We start from the raw sequence: 24,348 nt of genomic DNA, 5'->3' as shown, positions 1-24,348 counted from the left end.
TAATTTTTATCTGTTGCTTAAAAATTTCCCACTGCTCTCCTATTCTGTTCCCACTATCTTCATGGATATTCTTAATTGCATGAATCACAGCTTCATTGAAAGATTCATGCCTTAATAAATTGGAATTCAATTTCCATTGCTCCCATGAAAAACTCTTGCTCTCTTTCCTTGACCCTATTTGACATTTTACAAGGCAGTGATCAGTAAAAGAAATTGGCGAAACACCATAACTGCGACACTTTGAGATCGTATCCACTGACAGGTACAGTCGGTCCAAGCGGGCATGGCTGTTGCCCTGAAAATGAGTGTACTTCACAGCTCGGGAGCCCTCCAGGCACTCTGCAATATCCGCTAGCACATGATCTGCAATCATTTGTGACAACACATCACTGCTTTTGTCTCTAACCATTCTTCCAGTTGATCTATCACTTGAGTTCAAAACGCAATTAAAATCCTCAACCAAAACAAGCTGCTTATCAATGCACAAATACTGTCTTAGGTTAGAAAATAAATTAACGCGTTCCTGCGCTACACATAAACACACATAACACGCCACACAATATCACTATATGTGAAATCACACAGCACAAATCTACCGGAAGAACACGAAGAAACGTTTTGCACAGACAGTCCTGGATTCCTTCGAACAAGGAGGACGCACCCACCGGACCTGCCGATAGCGTGGCTCACAACGGCGTGGTACCGTGTAGTGAACCCACACAGCATGTTCGCCGTCTCCTCTTCTCCTTCCACTTTCGTCTCCTGCACAGCCAAAACGTCGAGATCGTCTTCCATTAACAACCGGTACAGTTGACTTTGTTTTTTCCTAGAGGCGAGACCACGAACGTTTAAAGTGGCGAGTGTAAGTGACGTTTGAGAAGCCATCGTTGATTTCTGGAAACGGTAGGCCCGGAGCGTGACGCTTACATTGCGCGTCTAGCTCAATGCTAGACGCCTCCGGGACCGCCCGGTGAGACGGTCTCACCACTTTGCGAAAGTGGCTTGTCGTCAACTTTCCTATCCGCTGTGTCCCCAGGCCTCGCCCTGAGGTTCGTGCGACAGTCCCTCGATGCTTCTCGAGCCGACCTTGTCTCCTTGGCTTGTGGCGTCTTCCAGGGGTCTTTTTAACTGCCGAGATGACGCCAGTACTCCCTGCGACGCCGCTGGCGTTCGGTGACTCGCCGAAAGCATCCATGTCCGTACTTGAACTACGAGGGATGCTTTTCACGACCCCCCTTTTAGACACTTCGTGTGTGGGAGTTTCGGCTACTTGAGAACTTACTTCTTTTGCAGAGTCGTCTGTGCCCTCAGCCGTTTTGCCGCAGAGTCCGGCGGGCTGTGTACTGCCTCTGATCGATCTTCACTTGCTGGAGTTGAGGCCTCGCAATGTGGCCCAGTTGTGCTCACATCCCCGCTACCTTTCGCTGCGTCCTCCACCTCGGTCACATCCATAGTGTGCACCGTTGAATCCTCATCACCGGCCGTTGCGGTCACTGCGGCGTAGGAACGAACGCACTCGGCGTGGACGTGACCGAAATGCCGGCAGTGTGAGCAACGTGGCACCTTGCAGTCGCGACGCACATGTCCCGAACCATGGCAGCGCAAACAGTGCATAGGCCGACCTGGTGCAACGAACAGCGCTAGTTCACCGGCGACGCGAATCTGGTGTGGCAGGTCGTCAACCTTGAGACCACTATTGAGCTTCAGGAGCACACTCCGGGTAGTCGAACCTTTCTCGTTCACTCCTTCCACACGCCAGCGTTCCCGCGGTCACTTTGCCAAACGCCGCCAACGCCGTACGCACGTCGTCGTCCGCCACGCCGTGTAGCAACCAATGAAGCCGAAGCCTCACCTGCTGCTCCTGCGGGTCGGTGACGAGACAGCGTCGCCCTTTGACCTGAAGTTCTTTCAATCCAGCCAACTGCTTCGTCGCCTCTGGGCTGTTTAATGTCCCGGCCCACACATGGTTGATCTGGTAGGCACCCAAAGCCACAACGTCAGGGAGCAGCCGTTCCTTGTGCAAAGCGTCCCGGAAATCTTCGACCCTGAATGGCCGCACTCGTACATCTCTGTGCAAGAACAATGTGTTCAAAAGGACGCGTCCTGTTAGCAAATGCGGCAAAATCTCAAAATCCTTGTCGTCTTCTGCTACCATCCTGTTACCGCGTCCCGGGTGGGCCGCTGAGACCGCTCGTGAAGAGCCCGACATTCCGCGTCCGCTCACCTCGGTGGCTGTAGGGGAAGTGAGACCACACGGTCGCTCCACGGTTATGGTTGACTAATGTTGGGCCTCATGGGTGCGTCATTGCACACGTCAGGTCATTGCCTCCGTCACTGCCTCCCACGTATCACTTTCTCTTCGGATTTCATCGGTGCTGTGTCTACTGTGATGCACTCTTGACGCCAAATCATGAGTGTATAAAATGGGGTGTGCCTAGTGCGTGCCTCATTACACACGTCACGTCGCTGCCTCCCGCGCGTCGCTTGCTCTGCTGTGTCTGCTGGGATGCACTCTGAAGCGTCTACCTCAGCGGCATCTTTGAAGCGTGGTTGCTAATGGAAGCACGTTGCAGAAGATGAAGTAAGGGAACACAAGAAGAAATTCCGTGCAAGCTCACAACGTGCACGACGACATACGTATGAATACCTAAGCGAGAACATTTCCCCAAAGCGACTACAATGCTTTCGCAATCTCACACGTAAGCAGTCTTAAGTGGCTCTGCCGAACTTTTTTTGCTAGTGCCACAAGGGCAACGAAATCTTAGTGTACAAATGTGAAGGCGGTGTGGAACATGCTGGTGAATCGGGTGATCACCAATAGCCGCATTATAGCACGCATTTATTAGAGAGCAGCTCTTAATATCCCGTTCCTGCTGCGAGCGCCGGCGTCGGTGGTGTAACCGAGCGACCATTGCCGCGAAGAATGAAAGCGAACGTGGAGCGCAGCCGTAGATGAAAGAAAGACAATAGCTATGAGAGGAGGAGGAAAGCGTCGGAGGACGGCGCAGCGGGACCATGAGGCGGAAAGCGGAGGAGCAGAGGAGGGGAGACGGTCTGTGCATGCGCTGAGTAGCCGGCGGCCACGGCATCCGCAGCCGCGTGGGTGATCTCATCAGCGTTTCCGAGTGGGAGGGGGGGGGGTGCCGTGAAGTGGGGAGGGTTACGCTCGTCCGCAGAGTCTTGTGCTGAGGTCTGTTCGCGGTACCAGCGTGTATGACTGGGATCACTGCTCGTGCAAGGGGCGATGGCGAGCAGCTACTAGTAAGGCTCGCTGTGACGCTCCCTTGGGCGTTGTCGCCGTTGACACTGGTTGCACGACTTCTCCGCGACGAAGGGTCACTCGTCGTTGGTGGAACCATCGCCTCCTCTATTTTCTCAATGCCAGCCAGATGCGGGCGATCCAACCCTTCACCACCCTCTCCTATCGTCCTTTCCTGCTTTCCCCCGTCGGCTAGCGTTCGCGCCTGCTTTACGGTCGTGGAAGAGTACCTAAGGCACCTAAATAAAATAAAGGTAGCGCCATCTCCTCTCTCCTCCTCCTGCGCCTGCGTTGCCTCCCCCTGCGCGGAGCCGAACTTCCAGACGCTCTCTGAATCAAGCGCTGTCATCGAGTGTTGCTCGCGCTTTTGAGACCGTATTTTGATCGGAATTTTTGTACGTTATACCGTGACTGGCTGCCGAAACATCAAGAGAGGACATATGAACGTCATTGCAATGGGTTGGCTTGGTTAGCTCTACTTATTCGTGCTACCTCTCTCGTTTCAGCGCCAACGAAGCGGCGAGAACACAGCGTTTTCAGCAGCTTCTCAGCAACGCCGCACTCAGGCACTTTCGCAGATCGCTTTTCAAGATACGGGTCCGCGCGTCTCTCTTCAACGCTATAGCACACTAAAAAAAGTTTACACCCTTTGGGGTGTACATCTGCCTTGCTTGCGTTTCCTTTCTTGCAAACGCCGCACCCGCTACTTTCCTGTCGGCAGTGCTATGTCATGCCGATAACGCGCATGCCGTTCGTTACTGGGAAGTACTGGGCTCGCATCGTTAAAGGAAGGAAATGCGGACAAGACAGATGACGTTTATTGTTGTGTGGCAAGATAGGACTCAAAAGGTGTAAACTTAGTGTGTTAAGCGTCGAGAACACAAAGCGCGAAGCTATATCAGCATCGGCGCTCTTTGTCTGCATCACAGATCGCTTTCAAGGTACGGTCGCCGCACCGTCCCCGCTTCGTAACGTACGGCAATACACTCATAAAGGTGCTGTTCACATTCATTGAGGCCCAACAAAGACAACGACATGGCATGTATGACTGATTGATGTCAGCCACGAAAGTGGCAAATAAACGCAGCGCGAACATGCGGCACTTAGGAGAGCGAAACACTAAAGAAGCAGCATACAACAAGTGGCATCATATGCGATTAGCGATGAAAGAAGAATCGTTCGCTTAACTCACAGAGCCGGGATCATTGCGTTGGGTTGAAATCATCCCGGTTGATTATTTGAAGCCAGACCTGCCTACGCGTCGCGTCTCGTTTCGCAGATGGAATCCGGAGGAACCACTTGCCGTCAGTTTCACGTGTGGCGCATCCGAAGGCACAGCAACACGGCATCGCGGACACGAAACTACGCTACAAAAGCACAAAGGAAGCGCGAAACGTGACGTGTGCGTACGCCGCTCGCAATATTTGGCACCGCTATGCCGGCGGAGACAAAAACAAGCAAGAAAAAAAAGCGCATGACGGCGTTCGGCCAATGAGAAAGCCGAGCGTCGAGACAACGCGCAGGGGAGGATGGCGGTAATCTTCAGATGATGACGCTACTTTTTTTTTTATTGAGGGCCGGCTTTAGTCGCACTTAGAGTTACCCGCAGGAGCCATATACAGTGACTCTAGTCGTACTATCTGGGTAGCGTCGCATCGCGGCATCTCACTGAACTAAGGTCCACCAAGGGCCCCCATTGGAGAGCGAGCGATTGCGCTCGCAATGAAGAAATAGAGGAGGCGATGGTGGAACGAAAGCGTCAGAAGAAAAGTGTAGTGGCGAAAAGACATGCTATGTGGTGACGATGCTCACGATACAGTGTGGCGCCAGAGTAGCGTGCGTCTTCTGTATGGAAACAAAGCGCAGCATGAGCAGAGGTCTGTCTACGGCGGCTGCTTTGAATCGCACCTACGCGTCACACCTGCGCTGCCTGTCGCGATCTTTCTATTAGCGAGGCAGACCCGCCGTGGTTGCTCAGTGGCTATGGTGTTGGGCTGCTGAGCACGAGGTCGCGGGATCGAATCCCGGCCACGGCGGCCGCATTTCGATGGGGGCGAAATGCGAAAACACCCGTGTGCTTAGATTTAGGTGCACGTTAAAGAACCCCAGGTGGTCAAAATTTCCGGAGTCCTCCACTACGGCGTGCCTCATAATCAGAAAGTGGTTTTGGCACGTAAAACCCCAAATATTATTATTATTAGCGAGGCAGACGTGCCACATTTCGCTCCGCTTTGAACGCGTCTCACGAGGCAGATTGTCCACGCCAGCCAATATATCGTGAAATGAAAACACGTATAGAACCGTGCTCAAATTTAGCATTAGTGAGCATTGTAATCGTCGGTGAATTTTTTAATTACTTGGTCGTTTATTTATATCGCGTCATAGACAGCGAATATGTAATGTAAAAGCTTATGAGTGCTTAACGGTGGCTTTACCCCCAATACAGGCCAAACTGATTACAACAGAGCTGTACCAAGAGGTACATAGCGACAAGTGTACCATTGTACCTTTTTCGGTTGACCTCTCTTTTCGACGTCTAAAAAATGTTATTGCTCCCGCATTTATCGGAAGTTTCTCCAATGTTATCGATGGTTCTTTCTGCTGTCTGTTGTCACCGAAGCTTGCGTAATCTGATTGCATGAGTGACACGAATTCTGTAGAACCTTTTGGAAGATACATAGGCAGCAGCCTACGTGTCTTCGATGGTTCATGTATAAAACCTTCGATGGCTCATGTATAAAAGCCGGTGCGCTTGACCGGTAGATCAGATTTCGCCGATTGCCGACTGTGTTCACCACTATCGTTGTGCTTTCAGTGCAGCATGTTTTTGTGGGCACATGTTCACCCAATAAAAGTTAGTTTCGTCATTTACAGTATTACTACTGTGTTCTTTGCCGTCAGTATATACTACGTGACAGTAGACTACTTCTGATAGTTACTGGATTACAGTGGAAATAGCAACTATATGCGCCGACTGTGCACTACTTACATTTAACTTAAAATATAAGACAAGATCACTCACATCTAAATAAATATAAAAGGCAAACATTTTCTGTTGGTCTCATTGATGGACCATAAAAAATATTTGTCGAGTTTAACGAACCCCTCCATCGAGACAGCTACATGTTTTCGCCACCAGAGATCTTCATAATGCCCGTGAAACTGTTTCATTCTTTCTGTTTACCCATGCTTATTTACCCCCGCATTTTAGAGCGTCCCTCCACTAAACACTTCATCTCGCCTCGAGAAAGTAGATTGCAGCGCCGCCCCTCCGGAGAAATGGTCACAACGCTTCACCGTTTCTCTACGGCCATTCTTGTGAAGCGCAGTGTCTTGTTCAATTGATGGGTGGCGCTACGCTCAACTTGGTACAGTGGAGGAAGAGCTTCGAGTCAAGGATTGTTTGAGAATACGGGGGTTAGTCTCTGTAACAATATTTTAGAATAATATTCAGTGTTATTATAGAAACAAGCTTCTGTGCAAAATTAATTAGGCTGATTGACTGAATTTTGATGTTCACATTGTCTTTGGATGCCTTTCTTAGAAATCGCTGTCCTTATTCGAACCGTTACAGTGACTCAGTGCATAGGTAGTAAAGCTGCTGAGTGCGAGATGGCGAGTGAATTTCCGGTCTCGACGACCGCATTCCGGTGGGAGTAGAGTGCAACAAACGACCGCGTACTCAGATTTGGTGCGTGCCAAAGAACGATAGGGGCTCAAAATTTATCCGAATAAGTCGATTTCGGAGGGATCCTCTAAGGCTCGCCGAAATTAAAATACATGAATGTTCTTGCACTCCACCCCCATCGGAGCACTTGCGCTGAGGTTAGCATTCAATACACCGGCCTCGTCGTAAGCAGCAGAATACTGGAACCTTGGGGCCCCGACAGCAAGTGCTATAAATGTAATAAAAAATGGTGTACATTTATTTCATTATTTATACCGCGCACGCCTTATACTAGGGACTCTGAAATATTTTAGTGGCAAAACAAGAATATTAGACCGTTTTACTACGTGTGGCCACTACTCCTAGTTAGGTCACACCTCCACTCCCGTTAGTCTACAGGAAATGTCCATGAAAAGCATCGTTAAGAGACCATTTTAACTTACCTTTATCCACCTGGGTCTTCTTTCCCCGTGCGCGAGAAGTTGAGGCAATACTTGTTCTCTTTTCTCATTTCCCCATGCCAGAATCAGTCTTGCATTTACGCGGGTCTACTTTGTGACTTCACGTGTGAAACCAAAGCGATGTAAGAGTCGAGTAGTTCGCAGATGTCGAGAAAGTGCGGGAAGATAATGTCCGAACCTCTCTGCACATTTCCGTTCCTTGAAATCCGACAAAGAAGGCTTAAAATTCGAGCTGACCTACTCACCTGCTTTTTGAATGCCATCCTTAAACGACTGCAGAAAACGTACTATCTGACAACTTGTCGTTTAATCGGGGCAGCGCATTCGTGAAAACATAGATGGCACTAATGTGCGTACAAAGACTCATCGAGGCATAGGAGGCTGACTCAATCTGTTGCGTAGGCAAAGTTCTAAAGAATGTCACTTTCCCGCGTAGAAGTACCGGAAAAAAAAGGGACAATGAAATGGCTTGGTTTTTGTAAAAAATACCCTTTATTTCTGTCTCAAAATCATTGTTGTCTGAGAAGCCGGAACAGCCTCTTCCATGGCGACCACATCATTTTCCGACGTCGTATCTACTCGTAAGAGCTGTCCAGTAAAGAGTTCTAGCATTGCAAACGCTGTGAGAAACAACCACTCCAGATTTCTATGCTTTACTTTCTTGGTCCGTGCTTTGGATTCACATTAAGTTGTTCGTACAGCTGATCAGCTGCGGAAATAAATGACCGGCTGATTTCAAGCAAACAATAACTGTACCACCCATGACGAAATTATGAGTGTGAACAAGTGCCTATCAGTATCACAGTACATCGACTATAACAACGAAGGAAGGCGACAATAATTGCTGCGCTCCCAGTTAAAAGCTTAGAAACGTAAAACTTGAAATATGTGCCATTTTTCGGTTCAGTCTCATTGCTCACCATCGGAGGTGTGGGGTTCGTTACAAATATTTGTGCGTATGTACATCATAGATACAAACAATTGGAACGTCCGACTAGGCATCCTTCGAGGTTCTCCAACAGGTTCCCCAACAAACCTGCAAAAGAGTATCATTGTGTATCAGAGTGCATGGCAAGTCGATCATGGGCTATTTAAAAAAAAAGAAGTTATATAGTTTGTGTTAAGTTCATTCGTATCTCCCTCAACTGTCTATACAGAAATCAAAAGCACATACTTATTTCGCTACATTGCAAAATTATCGCTTTATAGTGGCCTATACCCGCCGTGGTTGCTTAGTGGCTATGGTGTTGGGCTGCTAAGCACGAGGTCGTGGGATCGAGTCCCGGCCACGGTGGCCGCATTTCGATGGGGGCGAAATGCGAGAACACCCGTGTGCTTAGATTTAGGTGCACGTTAAAGAACCCCAGGCCGTCGAAATTTCCGGAGTCCCCCACTACGGCGTGCCTCATAATGAGAAAGTGGTTTTGGCACGTAAAACCTCATAATTTACATATAGTTACCTACAAAAACTTATAATAGCCTACACAAACAGCCGCTGTACGAATTGCCAGAAACGAGCATACTAAGCTTACTTTGTCAAAAGCACGTTTGTTGAACGCGAAGTTTCTTTGACCCTGCGAATAACAACGTATCACAAGTATCACAATGGTGCAACTGCAATGATGTTTTTGCCAGATGCCACGCAATGGGAATTAAGAACCATGGGTGGGCGAATAGTCAAAATATTGAATACGAGTAAGATATCACACATTCACTATTCGTAGTCCTATTAGAAAAGGAATTATTTGGAATTTTATATCCGGAACTAACCAAATATTTTTTGAGAACCAGCTGTTATAGCCTTATTTCTGTTCTTTGTCTGTTAACTGAAATATCGCAATATATCAGAAGTGAAACAACGCCAATAGTTTTCGAAGCAATGCAGAAACAAAATGAGTTATGTAAGCTTCGTTTTCAGTTTAGAGATGGAAGCGCACATAACAATCTGTGATTTTTGTTTGTAGTCTATCGTTTAGTGTTTTTGACAATCTAGTCATGTAGCAGTTTTACTTTTTACGCTAAAGCTAGTGATGTTTTCCTTGCAACTGGCCCTTTGGCATGTGTCTACACCACACAAGTCCTTCAGCCGCTTTTTTTCCCCCGATAACTTCTGAGCTTTCTTAGGCAATCTTATATTCAGCGTTTTTGAAAAGCTAGACAAACAGCAATCATTTATTCTTGGAAAGCTCGTCTGTAACAAGGCTGTAAGATGCTGATAGACTATTCAGACAATTTAATTAACGAAACTTAGGGAACGTATGTTTAAAATGATCTTTTTTCGTCGATAGCCTAATTATACCGAAATAAATATTCTTGCTGCTATTATAAGCGTCCACGTTTCACTTTCGATATTCAATTCGAGATTCGATACTTACTATTTGTATTCCATTCGTATTAAAAAAGTTGATATAGGCCTACTTCCGTTAAAAACACATGTAGCAAAGCTACGTTTTGTCACCACCAAGTAATTTAGAAGCTTTAGAAGAGCACAAGAAACAACACAGGGACTTCATTGTTTTGGTGTCGAACTATATGTACATTATAATGTAGCGGAAAACGAGGCTAAGTAAAAAAAAATCTCACATTAGACGTTGTTAAAACTGCAAAAATCCAAATTTCGCTAATTTTTGGTTTAAGGAAGGTTACGAAATGTCTTTTCTCGCCTACTCCTTTTTGGTAAATGGAGTTAGTTTAGAAAGATCACGAAGCTAATTTAGGAAGGCTGCCGCTTACCTGGGACTAGTCTTCAAGTTCCAGCAGTGTAAGAGTTCTTTAGAAGCGTGAAGGCTAGTGGAAGGACAAACAAGGTCTTTTGCGTGGTGAGTTTTTGAGAAGCATCTGGAAAGAAAGGAGTTAATCAAGGTAGAAGAATGAATGTCAAATGAAATAATCGAGAAGCCGTTTTGTTCAGGCAAAGTAATGCCACATCCTCAATTTGCTGAGATATTAAACGCTTAGGCATATTTCTAAAAAGCATGGAATTACTGGTAAACTTTGCTGCGTTAACTAAACCTCGTCGCGCATTGCAAGAAACAATAATGCTGGCACACTGTAGAAGAAAATTCTAGATGTTGGCATAATGTTTGTCAATATTTACAATTAAACCGGATCGTTTTTCGGTACTTACGCTGTTGACTACATAGACGAGAAAGCATGAATCGATTAATTATGAAAACATGTGACTTGAAAGTTGAAGCACTGGCTCGTAGATGTCTAGTTTGGCGTTGATATTGTAGAACCCAAATCACTTTCCCGAACAACCGTCTACATTGCTGGGACCCGACTGGACTATCGCCTTGTGAAGACATTCTCCTGTACCATCCGTGGCTTTGTGTCGGGTTAAGCTGGCCATACTTTTTCGTTGTTGCAATGACCGGCAGCTTTCTGAAACTTTCTGAAAACGTTGGAATGTCCTACTGAACTGCTCTACATTTACTAGACCTACTGACGTCGCGACAGTAGATATATCTCCGCAAATACTATCGTCCAGCTGCGTTGCATTTGCCCCCGTTGTAACAGGGCAGATCCAGTCCAACATATCGCCCTAGTGAGACTGGACAGACTCTGAAAACAAATGACACTATAAAACAGTGCACTCAATGGACGTCTGCGCTAAAGTCAGCTCGAGCGCTAGTTCACTTCCTGCATTCTATGGGCTTGCGTATAGGCTTTATTAGTGATGCGTGTCACCTCTGATTATGTGCCGATTTACTTTCAGTACCACCTGTTTTTAGAGCCTAGAAGTGCATGGTTAGCCGATTCGTCCGTCCATCCGTATGTCACCTGTACGCCGAAAACTTCTCCGGCGCAACCTCATGCGCATGCGCGAAAAAAGAAAACAGAAAGAGAGGTGCCCGACTGGCTGCGTCAGTAGTGACGTCGTTGCTCTCCGTCGTAGCCGAGCGCACGCGCAGCAGTTACTCTCCGGCTCCGAAATAAGTAGGTCAGGCGTCATACGTACTCCTGAAGAGCAGGCAGCTTTCGATCAGCAACAACGCGAGCACAACCGCGAACGAGCTCGTCTACGCCATGCCGATTCTTCAGCCCGAGCACAAGAACAGGCCTGTGCAGCCGAGTGCAAGCAGCAACTGCGTACCAAGGAACCGGCAGCCTACCAAGCCGTCGTTTAATGAACCACCATGATTAACCCAGTGATAAACACCGGGCCCGCACATTTCAGCTTCGCTGGTTAATCATTTGTACGGAGAGCTTGGGCAGTGATTTTTTCTCATATCCTTTCTCATTAGATCACTTTTCACTTTTCTTCCATGCTGAGTAGCAAACCGAACTCTGTATTTCCCTTTTATCTCTTTTCTTGAACAGCTGTGATGTGCATTTAACCCTTTATTTAAATTCCTACGCCCGGAAAGCTTTGAGACGACGTGTAACCTTATTGCAGATGCGTCTCGTCTGCGCTGTGTAGTGGTGCCGTTGTTTAACTTCATGGTTAAACTGTACAATAGCTGACAATTCAGGACGAGTATTGCCCAGACAGAAATAACAACTAAGAAATGAGGTAGCCCAGTTTTGGCGCTTTGTATGCAGTCATACTTCGGACTCGTTCAAGACGGAAAATTATCTGCGATGCGTTATAACTGAGAGGTACATAAGACTTCTGAAACAATTTGTAAATGATGCCCTAAAATCTTTGTTGTGTATAAACATTATGCGTCTTTTGTTTGAAACAGCTGTGTTAATATCTGTAAGCACAAAGTTGAGCTCCAAATTAACACTATATTGCAGCTTCAAAGCTAATAGTCAGCGATAAAATCACGCGAAAATACCGGAAAGGGGAGAGAAGCAGAATATCTTTAGTTTGTGAACAATCGCCACTCACCGCGCTAAAACAACTATGGCGTTCTGATGCTGAGAAAGAGTTCGGTAGTTTGATACTTGGCTTAGACAATTTGCTACTGAGAAAGGGAATTTAAGTTAGTGTTAAAAACCCATTTCCTCTGTATTAAACTGGAGGCTTTTATTTTCTAAAGAAACAAAGCAGGTTACCGCATGTAAAATGATGCACCGTTAACTGAGTTAACAGGGTCCGCGATGTCATAGCGTGGTGATATGTCGCGTTTAGTTACCATCTACGCCAATAAAATACGTTAAAGAAGCACAAGTTAGCACGTTATGGTGCCGCAGACAGAACCTTTACAAAATTCAGAAAAAAAGCGAGAAAAAAAAACTGTTTTCCTTTTGTTAATTAGTGTTCGGCCCACTTAGACAAAGAGGACTACGAACTCTCTTCCACTGAACTCCTGGGCGCACTTACTTCCAAAATTTATAACAAGCACACAGAGAAGGCGGCTGCTTCACAAGTTCCTTTAATTGGTTGCCAGGGGATATTTCTTTCGTAAGCCCTCAAATCCCTTGCGTTTTTCTTTATTAATTTGTGCTGCATCGTACTGTCCGAAGAAGGAGCGATATTCGAGAGTAATAATAGATAATGAAAGAATAATTAACGCACTTAGTACCCCTGTTTCTAAGGGCGCGAGTAATAATTGGTTGAAAGGTGGATATCTGTGCATAATGAGGCTATAGCGTTTATTCATTCGCGACTTTGAACCTGTTTTTCATATTTTACTCAATGTTCTTTCTCGCTGAGAGCCTGCCTGGCGAGAACGCGCCCTTCCTCGGCATGACTTCTTCGACCTTGACACCATTCTCCTTTTAAACTTGTGAGACATTTAGGTGACGTTATGCGCTTTCTTGCTACGCTGTTTTTTCATAGCTTTTCCTTAGCTGCCGTGGCGCTTAGTCCTAAAGCGTAAAGCTGAGCCTAAAAAACATCAGAGTATTGCTGAATTTACTGTCTCATATTTATTGGGTTGTAGATATACACAGAGACGACAGCGTCATGCAGAAGTCTTTCGAGATTCTTATAGGCACTGACGAAAAGTTAATAAAATGAACCATTCTGGTCTAAATTTCTCCAAAACTTTTCTATTCTCGCCTTGTAAAGAGATACGTCATTTTAAGGAACAGAGGCAAGAAGCCAATGTGTGCATGACTTAACTATAGTTTTGGGACCGTAATTATGGCAGGCTCTGGAATAAATATGGCTTTACAAAAACCAGCGAGCTTCAAGGTTTTATTTGAGGGTATTGGTTCCTTGCCCCAGTGCAGGGTAGCCAATCAGACGCATTTCTGTTAAACAAGCCTGTCTTTTTTTCTTTTTTCTCCCTCTAGCTTGTTCCTGGTGAAATATTGCAAAGATCTTGTCCCTGTGCTGTACTTGCTGTATTTTTCTAATGCGCCTTCCAACTAAGCCTAACGGTGCGTATACCAGTCGTTTGCTTCTTACGAACCGACTAATCTGTTACTTTAAAAGCAAATTCTTTCATAATTTTTTACTAGTAATATGCAAAAAGGTGATGATGCAGTGAATATTTTAAACAAAAAACACGTGTATTACGTTTCTGTAGCAAACAACACCGTAGGTATCTGCTAAGCAAGTGCGACAATTCTGAAGGTGATGCGGCTGCTTTTTAAGAGAGAAGTAATAATCATGAAAAGTAAGAACGACAGTGATATTTGAGCAAAAGCATTTGCACTTAATTTGAAGTGCATTGGCTGAACAGGCTGTAATGGCATATAACCAAAGTAAGAACGTAGTTAGCTTTGGGAGGGGGTGGTGGATGGGAGAGTGAAGTAATCAAACATGACAATTTGGTAAAAGAATTATACCGCTGTATTTTTACCCCTGCAAGGTTAACAAAACCGGGATAATTTTAGCGTCCTAATTTCACGCTTTATTTATTTTGCCCTTTAGGGTCGTTTTTAACGATGCCTAAAATTCACTGTCTATATAAGGTCATTAAGATACTGCATATAAGTTCATACGAGTAGTGCAGATATTAACGGAATATACGTACCTGTTAAGTAGAGATATCCTGAAAAAAAGGAGAAAAGAAAAACAAGTGACATGCGTTTAGAAATGCAGATAACAGTGTAAATAACCATAAGCTTACAACTACCTTCAAAGACTAATTCAATGGCAAAAGGATTTGGATGGGCAAATGAAACACTTTGCACTTGCCCGCAGTGTAGAGGATTGTTGAACAGAACAGTTGAGATTGATTAATTAAGAGTGCACAAATATTAAGAGATAGAAATGCACCAACGTACGGTTCCGTCAGTTATTCCTTTACTAAACTGTTCAAGAAATAAGTTTCAATATGTAACTTACTGCTGTTTTCCTTTTCGCTACTTATGGGGGCAGCAGTATTGCCGCTCTCCGAGAAATCCTCTCACGCCTAGGTGATTCCAATCTATTGCACTGTCAACTCCAATTTTCAAAAGAAATTATGTCAAGTCACGAGTTCGTGAAGCGAGAAATAGCCTTTTAGCGAATTTTTGACCTGGAAGCCCGCAAGCGAACTGACATTTAAGAATCTCTAGGTGTCGTATTTTTTAAATGGAATTTCCAATCCCGAAGGCAGTTAGGCTTGCTCTTTTCTTTTGTCATTTTTATTTATGCTCATGAAAGCGGCCCATGATTGAGGCTTTAAAGTTCTCCGCAAAAATAACTTCGTGCTTTCGAAAGTTCAACTTGTACTTTACACGTATTTTCAGTCATCTTAATTTTTTTGTTGCATTATTTAGAGTAAGTTCTTTTATAGTGCCGTCGTTGTTGGCCTTGATTATGACATGTTGATTATGTGACTTTGATCATGTCCCTTTGGCTATGTCACCACGAGAGTCGGCTAATCGTTTCGGTTTATGGCATGAACACAATAAAACACAAATAAACAAAAACGTTGTACGCAAGCAAGGAGACAAAATAAATATTATGATGGCTCTACGCAACTTTGGGACATCGTAGTAATGAAATTTGTTAACAACGCGACACTAATTCATCCCCTGTTCAATTTGTGCGCAATATATACATTGCGTATATGTGTAAATGATAGAGATTTAATACCAATTTGAAATCAATGATTAATCTGAGATTGTGCCAGAAGACTTGTCAAGCTATCGTCTGAGGCATGTAGCGCTTTTCCGTTTGTCAATTACTTCGCGCTTAAAATTCATGCGTTTAAAGAGTGGTTTCGATGCACTTATAATCGCGTTGAATATATTTGAGGTTTCAATAAATCTTGGTATATTGTTCCACCCGATGTCAGCCCGATAAAACTTCGGTTCGGGCTGGTTGGTGCATGGTATTTTGAAGGTGAAAAATTGGTTGAAGCACAAATGAACATGCATGGCTCACTTTGAAGGCTTTCCACATAAAGAAAGAAGCAGACGACTGTATCAGACATACCTCCTTCTCTCTGTACTCAGCCCAATATAATTTCTTGTCCGCGCGTCTTCGGTAACTGGCTTTAGCGTGACATGAATTTCTGTGTGTTTTGTAGCACACGCATGCGCGGTCGAGTGATTAATGGTATTCATATGGGTTGTCGCAAGAAGAATAAATCAGTCGTTAGTCAATGAACCAGTGCTTGTCTCGTCTCTTCTTTGTGGGTTGTCCTGGATTTTGCGCTGAATTTTACACCTTCAAAATAATATGTCAGCCCGAGGGGCTCTTGTGCACTCGTAAGGTATAGGGACAGCTTGACAGTTTTTGATCATTGTCAGGCCCCTCTATACGTGTGTGGGGAGCGATCTTGTTCACATCTTCGTTTCCTTTCTTGTGATCTTTATTTTTATCATTCTCATTTTCCCCACAGTACAGAGTAGCCTATCGTTACCTGCTGTACATAGTTATCAATCGTTGAACCCAGTAGAGAAATTGTGAATCGCTATCTATTTTCGTTCGCTATAAATTGTTAGGCCAGTCTCAGGTCGTAGGTACCTGGCGATCATCATTTCAGTGGCTTTACAAATGAGTGTAATTTTATTTTTATGGAAGGGAGGAAAACAATGCCATAACGTCGACATAGAATGACCGAACAGCAGCACCGAATCGAGAGCGACCACTTGCTGCGTCGGGGAATGAAAATAGGAGAAGGATTTCGCTAGTTGAGTTTGGTTTTATTCCGAACCGACACCAGTAGCTAAAATCACGTGTAACAACGTGGATGCAACAAAGTCTGTTGCTGGGAGTCAGCGCATTTATTTTAATACATGAAATTTAGAAGATGCCGGCGACTTGACGCGGCGCAGTCTGCGCCTTTTCGCATGGAACAAATGTACACTAAATATGAAATAACAAGCCGGCACTGAACAAAAGAAAAGTATAACAAGAACGAAAAGTCAGACAGTGAGACGACGTAAACGCACTAACACAGTTTGCAACAGAAATCTCATAAAACGAATCGGAATGTAAAGTCCATATCAGGCAAATGTAAAAGAGAAAGGTCACAATAAAGGTCACATATAACACACTAGAACGTAAAGTGAGCTCTCCCACACTAGATACAGAGCATTAGCTGTGTCGTTAGTCATCTATATTTTTGAGCAATGCTTTCCCCATTGCCTATGCCAATAGGGCCTATGCAAGCAGGCGCTGAGTCTGCACATAGCACACTCACCGGGACTGTACGCAGTCCTACGGCGGACCTCGTAGTCGGTGCCTGGTATCTCGAGCACGCACTCGAAGGTCACCGACGGCGGCAGCTGCTCGGCGTTGAACGAGCGCCACAGCTCGATGTCGTACGTGCCGTTACTCTTGCGCGTCCTGCCGCGCTGGACCTCGGTGCGACGCATGTCCGGTGTGATGCTGAACAGCCGCAGCGTGGGACGCGGGTGCAGCCCGAGGGCGTCGCAGTGCACCTCGACCGTCGGTCCGCCGACGCCCGAGTTGCCGCTCGAGGACGACCCTGGTGCGGAGGTGGTGTCCGCGGGAGTCCCGACTCGCGCTCGCACTCCCAGGGACGAGGCTGGAGCGGTTGACGCGGCTGGCACTGGCGTGGTCACGTACGTCAACGTGAAGTTTCTTGCCGGCACTGCGAGAGGGGAAGGCGGGAATGGAAACAGACAAATCTTCTGAAGTACAAGAGAGAGAGAGAGAGAGAGAGAGAGAGATAAAGAAAGAAAACGAAAGCAAGCAGAAGAAAGGTACGGGGTTCTACTGGTCGAGCATCTGGTCTGCAACCCTACACTGGTGGCAAGAAAAAAAAAGGCAGAGCATGAGTGCTGCGAACGCACAGTAGGACGCACAGAAAAACTACAATCGGTCCCTGAGACCGATTGCAATGGCACGCGAATAAACTGCAGTGGCACGCGAACAGCTTTCCGCGCCATTGACGGATGAACCCATAGTGCAAGCATTTGTTTCAGAAAATGTGCTAGGGTCCAGTTCGCTTAGGGCGGCCTGTAAAGAGGTACGCTGGACTTCGTACTGAGGGTAAGCGCAGATATAGGTGTTGGATAGTTTCTTCAGGCCCACCGGTGTCAAACATTGGTGCATCGGCCATGGAAAGAGGAAAGCAGTAAGCTTTCGTAAATGTCACACCAAGTCATAGCTGGTAGAGCAGCGTGTCTTAAAAAAAAAAAAAAAAAAAACTTTCTGAGACAAGAATTTCAGAGAATTACTAGAGAAATGGGCGGTGCTCCATGAACTATATTTACACACATACTCTCGGGCTGCAATGGTGCTTACTCAAACAGCATATGAAGTGACATTCAATTGCTCTGATTTTGCATTTATTTCTCTTTCGTTTTTATAAGTCGGTAGTATTTGCTGTGTCATGTGTATTTGTTGTGACGTAAAATGGCGTTTACTTGAACTTTCACGAACAATGCGTGAACGAGGTGCGACCTTTCTTTATAATATATATTCTTATTTGTTTTGATGTTCTTTTTGATTTAGCTGGCCTAAATTTTACTTATACAGCTCGGTCAAGCGAAGAAGGGTGGCTGGAATAGTATACACATACATATTAATAATATATTATATTATACACATACATATTAGTATACACACATATAAGAAAAGCAGAGAAGAAAAGACTGCACTTTTTTGAAATATTATGGCGGAGGACTACTGTCTAATTGCGAACTGTTGTAGTGCGCGGTATACCCTGGTTTAGCGCAGTCCGGCGCGAATTATTCACGAGAATCACTATGAGTCGACGAGTCGAACTAGTTGCGAAACTTAATGCTGTTTGCCTTTTTGCATCGAACTCTTTCACTTGTTTCCGAACACATATAAGCTTTCGCAACTTTGAGTGGAAAGGAGCGTTTTTCAATTTGACTTTAAAACTTATAACGAGTTATAAACAGCAACCTTGAGATCAATATGCTGTCACTCATGCTAAGAATCTGGCAAGAGGAAACCGCTAGAGTTTATTTTTGTAGATGCGGTTCTCGTGGCGGACTCGGGTAATATATGCGGCGCTTTCAAGGAATACAATTTAGTTTGAAGTCAGCGCATGCCCTCCTTTACGTTCTTCTCGTCCTTGTCGTGTTTCGGCGCTCTAACTTTACACCATCGCACACCTGTGACGCAGAATTACTGCGCACATCTGAACACCTATGAGCTTCCTTCTGTCGCGCTGAAGCCTGTGGACTTCAACAAGCAAAAAAGAAGAAGAAGAAGAAGAAGAGACGAGCGATCAGAAATTAAGGGAACGGAACAAGAAAGAGGGCTGCTACATGTTTGAACCGCGAGCACGTACGAACTCTGTCTATACACGGGAATGTGTCGTAACGCGTAAGACCCCGGCGTATGGATAGTCTCTACAGGCCACCGGACTAGTCGAGCTAGACGAGCGTGGAAGTTCCGAAGCAGCCCGCATAGAAAGACAAGCAAAACAGTACGAGCACTTTCCACACGGACGAGGAAACGGGACCCCTAGCCTGCTGTAGACATATGTGCTTATTTACGCCTGGTAAGGGTGAACACGCCCCAAGGCAGGGACCCCCGAGCGCGAGTTCTCCCCTCTGTTTCTTCTATTTAGACGCGACAACGCTGCCGGATGGCACGTCCCCACTGTTTTGTGCATTATTTGACCTCATCAGGCAGGAAACGCTTGGGTGACTTTCCATGTCCCTCGGAGGCTTTTACTTCGTCGCTTGTCCGTGCCCCGACCTTACTTTACGGGTCTCTTGTTGGAACAAGGAGCGGTTAGCGGGTCGTAAGACTCAGGAAACCGCGACGCCTGGTGGAGGCAGGGTATTGCGCTGGAGGCGATGCATGTATAGTGGCTGTCGACTGCAGCTAGCTTGCTGGCTAAAACCCAGGTACGCCGCATTTATTGCCCCCGTTGTTTTGCTTCATCAAAGGTTGCGTGCGCGCATTCATCCTGGCGGCGAGCTTGAAGCTGCCCATGAAGCGCGGTCTTCTTGGGCATTAAAATAATCCTGCAGCATCGACCAACCGAGAGTACATGGACAGCGATAACTTGTTGCAATCGTTGTCAGTAAACACTGTGATAATTTTATTCCTCTATGACGCGTTCATATTCGTTTGTCACTGTCGATATGTGATTTTTGTTTTCATCCAATGATTTCGATTTTTGCACTTGTAGTTGTTGCTGCTTTCGGTACCTCAACAACAGCGCACTTGGGGAAGAGGGCTATTGAAGACGTGAAAGAGTGGAGAGGGGATCAAGGAGAGTTCAAGTCGTCGTAGTTTGACGCATCACTTCAGGGTCAGGTACAAATGATCAGAACCGTGGAAAGAGATGAGCGGAGTCAGCAGACTCAAGCAGGCTTCGAAGGGCTCACTTACGTTTATGGGAAGGTTCGCTGGAAACGAGAATGTTTTCAAGCAATGAATAGGGTAAACTCAATCTATTGAATGCACTGTGCAGAACTTCCTGCGCATATTTATGGACTGGAAATTCACACAGCAGATAGGCCAGTGATTACGGAATGCACAAGTGCTGCACTTTGGGTTTCCAAGCCCCTTGCAATCTGGTGTCTGTGCTCAATCGTCCGTACACGCTTCCGGCTGAAACAGCGCTTTGGAAGGAGCTGCGCCGCGCCGCCGACTGCGATGCGGCTGTCAGCAGCGCAGTTGGGCGACAAGTTCGCGAACTATGGAGGAGCGCGCAACATCGCACGAGTTTATGTGCCAGATGTGCGGCACATTTTTTGTGCAGAGTTTTTATGGTGAGGACGCCGCCTGCAAGTTATTTTCCTAGAATTTCGACGCGGGAGAGAATTCACTGGAAAGCAACGTAAAAAAAAACCTCGCTCATCCAACGTTCGAAGCCTGTGGACGAGTGAAGAAAACTTAACAGGTATTCGTACAAAACTTGAAGCGCGTGGTCTTTTGCAAGCCTTGAAAGCTATCGCGAGCATGCAGGTTATGCTAGATACCCTACATGTAGCGCTGGTTTACATATATGGTCCCTAAGTTTAGTGCGAAATGCGCGCACTCTATCACTGTGCGCGCAGTATCGTAGCGTTGGCTGCATCGACCGGGAGTTGACGAACAATTACTGGCTGGAAAACTAGGAGCAATTTGAATGATAGTAGGCTGAAATTCGTGCTCAATTAGGTGTAGATTCATGATCATAAGCATGGACACTCAGTGGGAAAAAAAACTGTAGACGGCTGTGCCTGCAGGCTGCCAAGCTAAGCTCTGCTGCACGATCACTATCAACATCGCCAGTGCGTCTGAGCACGGCTCATCATACTCACTCTCCCGTTCTTTGTTGGTGGAAGTCAAGATTCAACGTTGCGGTTTGTCTGTTGTGTCGTCGACGTGGGATCAGAACTTATACGTGCAATGAACTGCGTCGACGCGTGATCAGAAGTTGTGAGTGCAATATGCTGTGAAAAAACTGCATTTGTTGCGCAGGTCCAACGGTGTTAGCATAACGCCTGTGCTTCGGCGCCTTTATGTTTCAACGCCGTTGAACTACTGTAATAGAACGACAGCCACCCTTTAGATAGTTGCGCATGAATGATTTTTTTACAAGTTACAATCCTCTAAGGCTTACACGTGGTTGTTCCCCTTATTGAGCTTTTGTGCGGTGGTGTCAGCATGACGCTCTTGATTTTCTATCTACTGCGTGGGAACCGGACCTCCGACGGGTAAATGCGCTCTTATGAAAAGTTTACATCCTTTGGTACTTATCTTGTCTTACAGGAATAATTGCCATCTGCCTTCCTTCCGTTTCCTTTCTTGAAAACTCCTGAAATTTTCCTGTCGACAATGCTGTGCCACGCTGATAAAGCGCAAGCCGTTCTGGACTTGGATGTACCGCGCTCACAGCGTTAAAGAGGGGAAATGCGGGCAAGATAGATGAAGATTATCGTCGTGGGACAAGATACGACCCAAAGGGTGTAAACTTCTTTAATAGTGTGTGTGCTCGGTGCTCTCGACATAACAACCGGCCATCTCGAAACACCCAATCATAGTCCGATGGGACAGATGGCGAGTGTGCAGTATCGACGAACCGAATAACGCAACCTGCTTTTCCCGCTTATCGCAAGCTCTTCCCGGTTGCTTCTACGTGTCAGGCATTTCTTTCTTTTTTTTCCTGTTACCGATAGAATCACAAAGAGAGGGCAGATTACACGAGGAGCGCAGTTACTTCCGGTATTCACGAGAAGAACCCGTTCGTCTTGGTCATTTTTGTTTGCATTTTGCATTTTGACGTCGTCGGCCGAGCCGCTTACGGTATTGGGGAGCTTATACCATGGCTTATTGCCTTATACGTACGTAGCAGGGATCATGTGGGCTCGTCTCTCGAGGAAATGGCCCGCAAAGAGCTATGAAAGCGGCTTCCGACGGGTCAATAAGTTTAATAAGTGCGCCCCGGGTCAGTGTCGTGCATATAGAATATGCAGGGCAAGTAAAAGGGTTGACGCGCATGACGAAGACAAACAATGTGGGTGTCCCGTGGCGTAGGCTCCGAGAAAAGTAAGCTCAGTTGAACCAAGCTCATTACTCATTTCGAAAAGAAAGTTCTACGAGGCATACACGGCGCTCACTTTACCTGAGCTGGAGGATGAAGAATGCTTGTCAGTTATTTGCTTGTCAGTCTACATTTAATGATTAACACACTGTTGCCTAGGCAAGGGGTTAATTTTAAGTAGTGACCGTGCTACCTCCAAATTCTGAACTTCATGTTACATTTATACATGTATTCAATTCTTAAGGAGGGTTGCGCATATTGTATGCATTTTGCTGCGCGTGACATGACCACTGCTCGTAGAATTTAGCGTTATTCGTTTCTACACGGTTGTTTCTTGTGTAAGGGCAACTCTGCGTAAATTATCAACAAAAATCCTTTGTATACCCAAATATTGGGCCTGAGTATGAACAGTGCGACATTTGATAATATTTACAAAGACGAGGTTAACAATGCCTCATGCGATGTGAAAACAAAATGAAAGCGATAATAGATGAAAGCGTGGTTCCAGCAAAGGCACATAAATTCCGGTTAACTTTTCTCTTCCAGAATTCAAGTTTCAAGTTTTCCAGTTTTTGACTGTGTCCTACAGCAGCAGATACGATGTTGAAGTAAACAGATGATGATTATTATGATGATTATGGTTATGAACACTCCCAGACGGAGGCTATCAGTTTTTGTTGCTTATGATTTAGTCTATATACAGCTGCCTCATAGCAAACAATTCCTTAATGACAGCGGTTCTCGGATGCCGAGAAAGAAATATGCAGATCCAACGCGCATTTTGGGATGGTTGTCAAGCGGTTAGAGAGATGCTACAAAAGCATTAATCTTCCGCGACGCGTTCACCAGCACCGCGATTACGTGCCTTCCTGGCAAATTGGCAAGCCGTCCGCCACCCTCCTTTTCCCCTAAAATGAATTATGCGCTCGAAGGAGTATATTTATTTCACTGAAGATATTTAGGTGCCATTTTTGGCGTCACTGCGTGATTCCACAAAGAAAAAAGCCGACCACCGACACAACTCTAGTGGTGTAGTGCAAATAGGGCTACATATAAGCAGTCTGTTGTACGACTGCTGTCGTATGTCTGTGAGCTGTTCGGCAGGAGGAGCAGCAGTACCCAGCAGCAGCCACGCTCAGCAGAGTTTGGGGCAGTTCGCCCAGATATCTTCGCATCAAAAAGTGTTACATGTGCGCGAGAGCGTGGATTTGCGAAGTTGTACTATTGATTGCTTCTTACGCGCGACCGCGAAAGCTGGATTGCATGACCAGCATTGAGCACGGAGCCACGTGGAGAAACGGGGCCAGCGCCACTATAAGGTCATGAAAGTGCGAAAGCATTCCGCGCTGTGGATGGACCTACTCAGGGAAATTGGACGCAGAAGACGTTGGTGTGGTGCCTAAGGAAACTTTTTTCGTTTTCCTTTTTGATCAGAAAAAGAAAAACAGCATCGCAATGGCACGCGTTAAAGTGAGGCTAGGTGGGCACCAAAGAAAACGAAAAAAAAAAATGGCACGCGGTCTACTACTGCTACACAAGGAAAAAAAAAGAAGGAATGCGCCAACAAGGGGGTTAAGTGGAGATGGTACTAGCTGGCTGCTCTTCAATGCGGGAAGGGGGAAAGCAAATAAACAGAAAAGGCCGATAACCATGTAGAACGTACAACCCATACAAGTTATAGGAACGGCCTGCAACTTCTTCGCAGTTTATAATAACGGAATGCCTAATGGAAAGCAGGGATTCGCATTAAAGGTACAGCCTTTATATGCCGACACTTATTATTTATAACATTGACTTGAAGGTCAACAAGCAAATATATATCTCAGACACACTTACGCAAATCAAATGAGAGGAAGTACTAACATTGCAATACAACACAGTGAAATTTCGGCAGAATGCAAATGATAACCAAATAGGAAAAGAAATCTGGTGCAGCAACGAAATGCCCAAACATCGCACAGAATGAGGAACGTGCCAAGTGTGCGGTCTTCTTAACAACTGTTGAGTTGTTAAGTAACGAAAGCTGTTGATTACGCACCAAGTATTTATTCCTCCCGTATCGCCCCCAAAATACTCCCACACCCCCATTATTTGCACATTTGCGTACTACACGTGGCGCATAAAGCGTGGCTCTTATACAAGGCAGGACATTGCCCACCACCGAACACCCCGAAAAGAGTGCCGCTCAAAGAAGAAATT

General features: G+C 45.8%; 1 protein-coding gene across 1 annotated transcript in view; it reads right to left on the bottom strand.

The window, feature by feature from the left end:
• Positions 1-7,865: 7,865 nt before the first annotated feature.
• LOC142581864 (uncharacterized) overlaps positions 7,866-24,348 on the bottom strand; it is a 109,600-nt gene continuing 93,117 nt past the window's right edge. The window contains exons 3-6 of the mRNA XM_075691309.1: positions 16,867-17,280; positions 14,263-14,280; positions 10,121-10,225; positions 7,866-8,423 (exon numbers count right to left, since the gene is read on the bottom strand). Coding sequence (XP_075547424.1) covers positions 10,134-10,225; positions 14,263-14,280; positions 16,867-17,280 — 524 coding nt within the window. The 3' untranslated portion in view covers positions 7,866-8,423; positions 10,121-10,133. The remainder of the gene's footprint in view (positions 8,424-10,120; positions 10,226-14,262; positions 14,281-16,866; positions 17,281-24,348) is intronic.

This window comes from Dermacentor variabilis, chromosome 5, assembly GCF_050947875.1.
Source record: "Dermacentor variabilis isolate Ectoservices chromosome 5, ASM5094787v1, whole genome shotgun sequence".
NCBI lineage: Eukaryota > Metazoa > Arthropoda > Arachnida > Ixodida > Ixodidae > Dermacentor > Dermacentor variabilis.
Note: the sequence above shows the minus strand (reverse complement) of the source record. Positions and strands in the feature narration are given on the sequence as shown.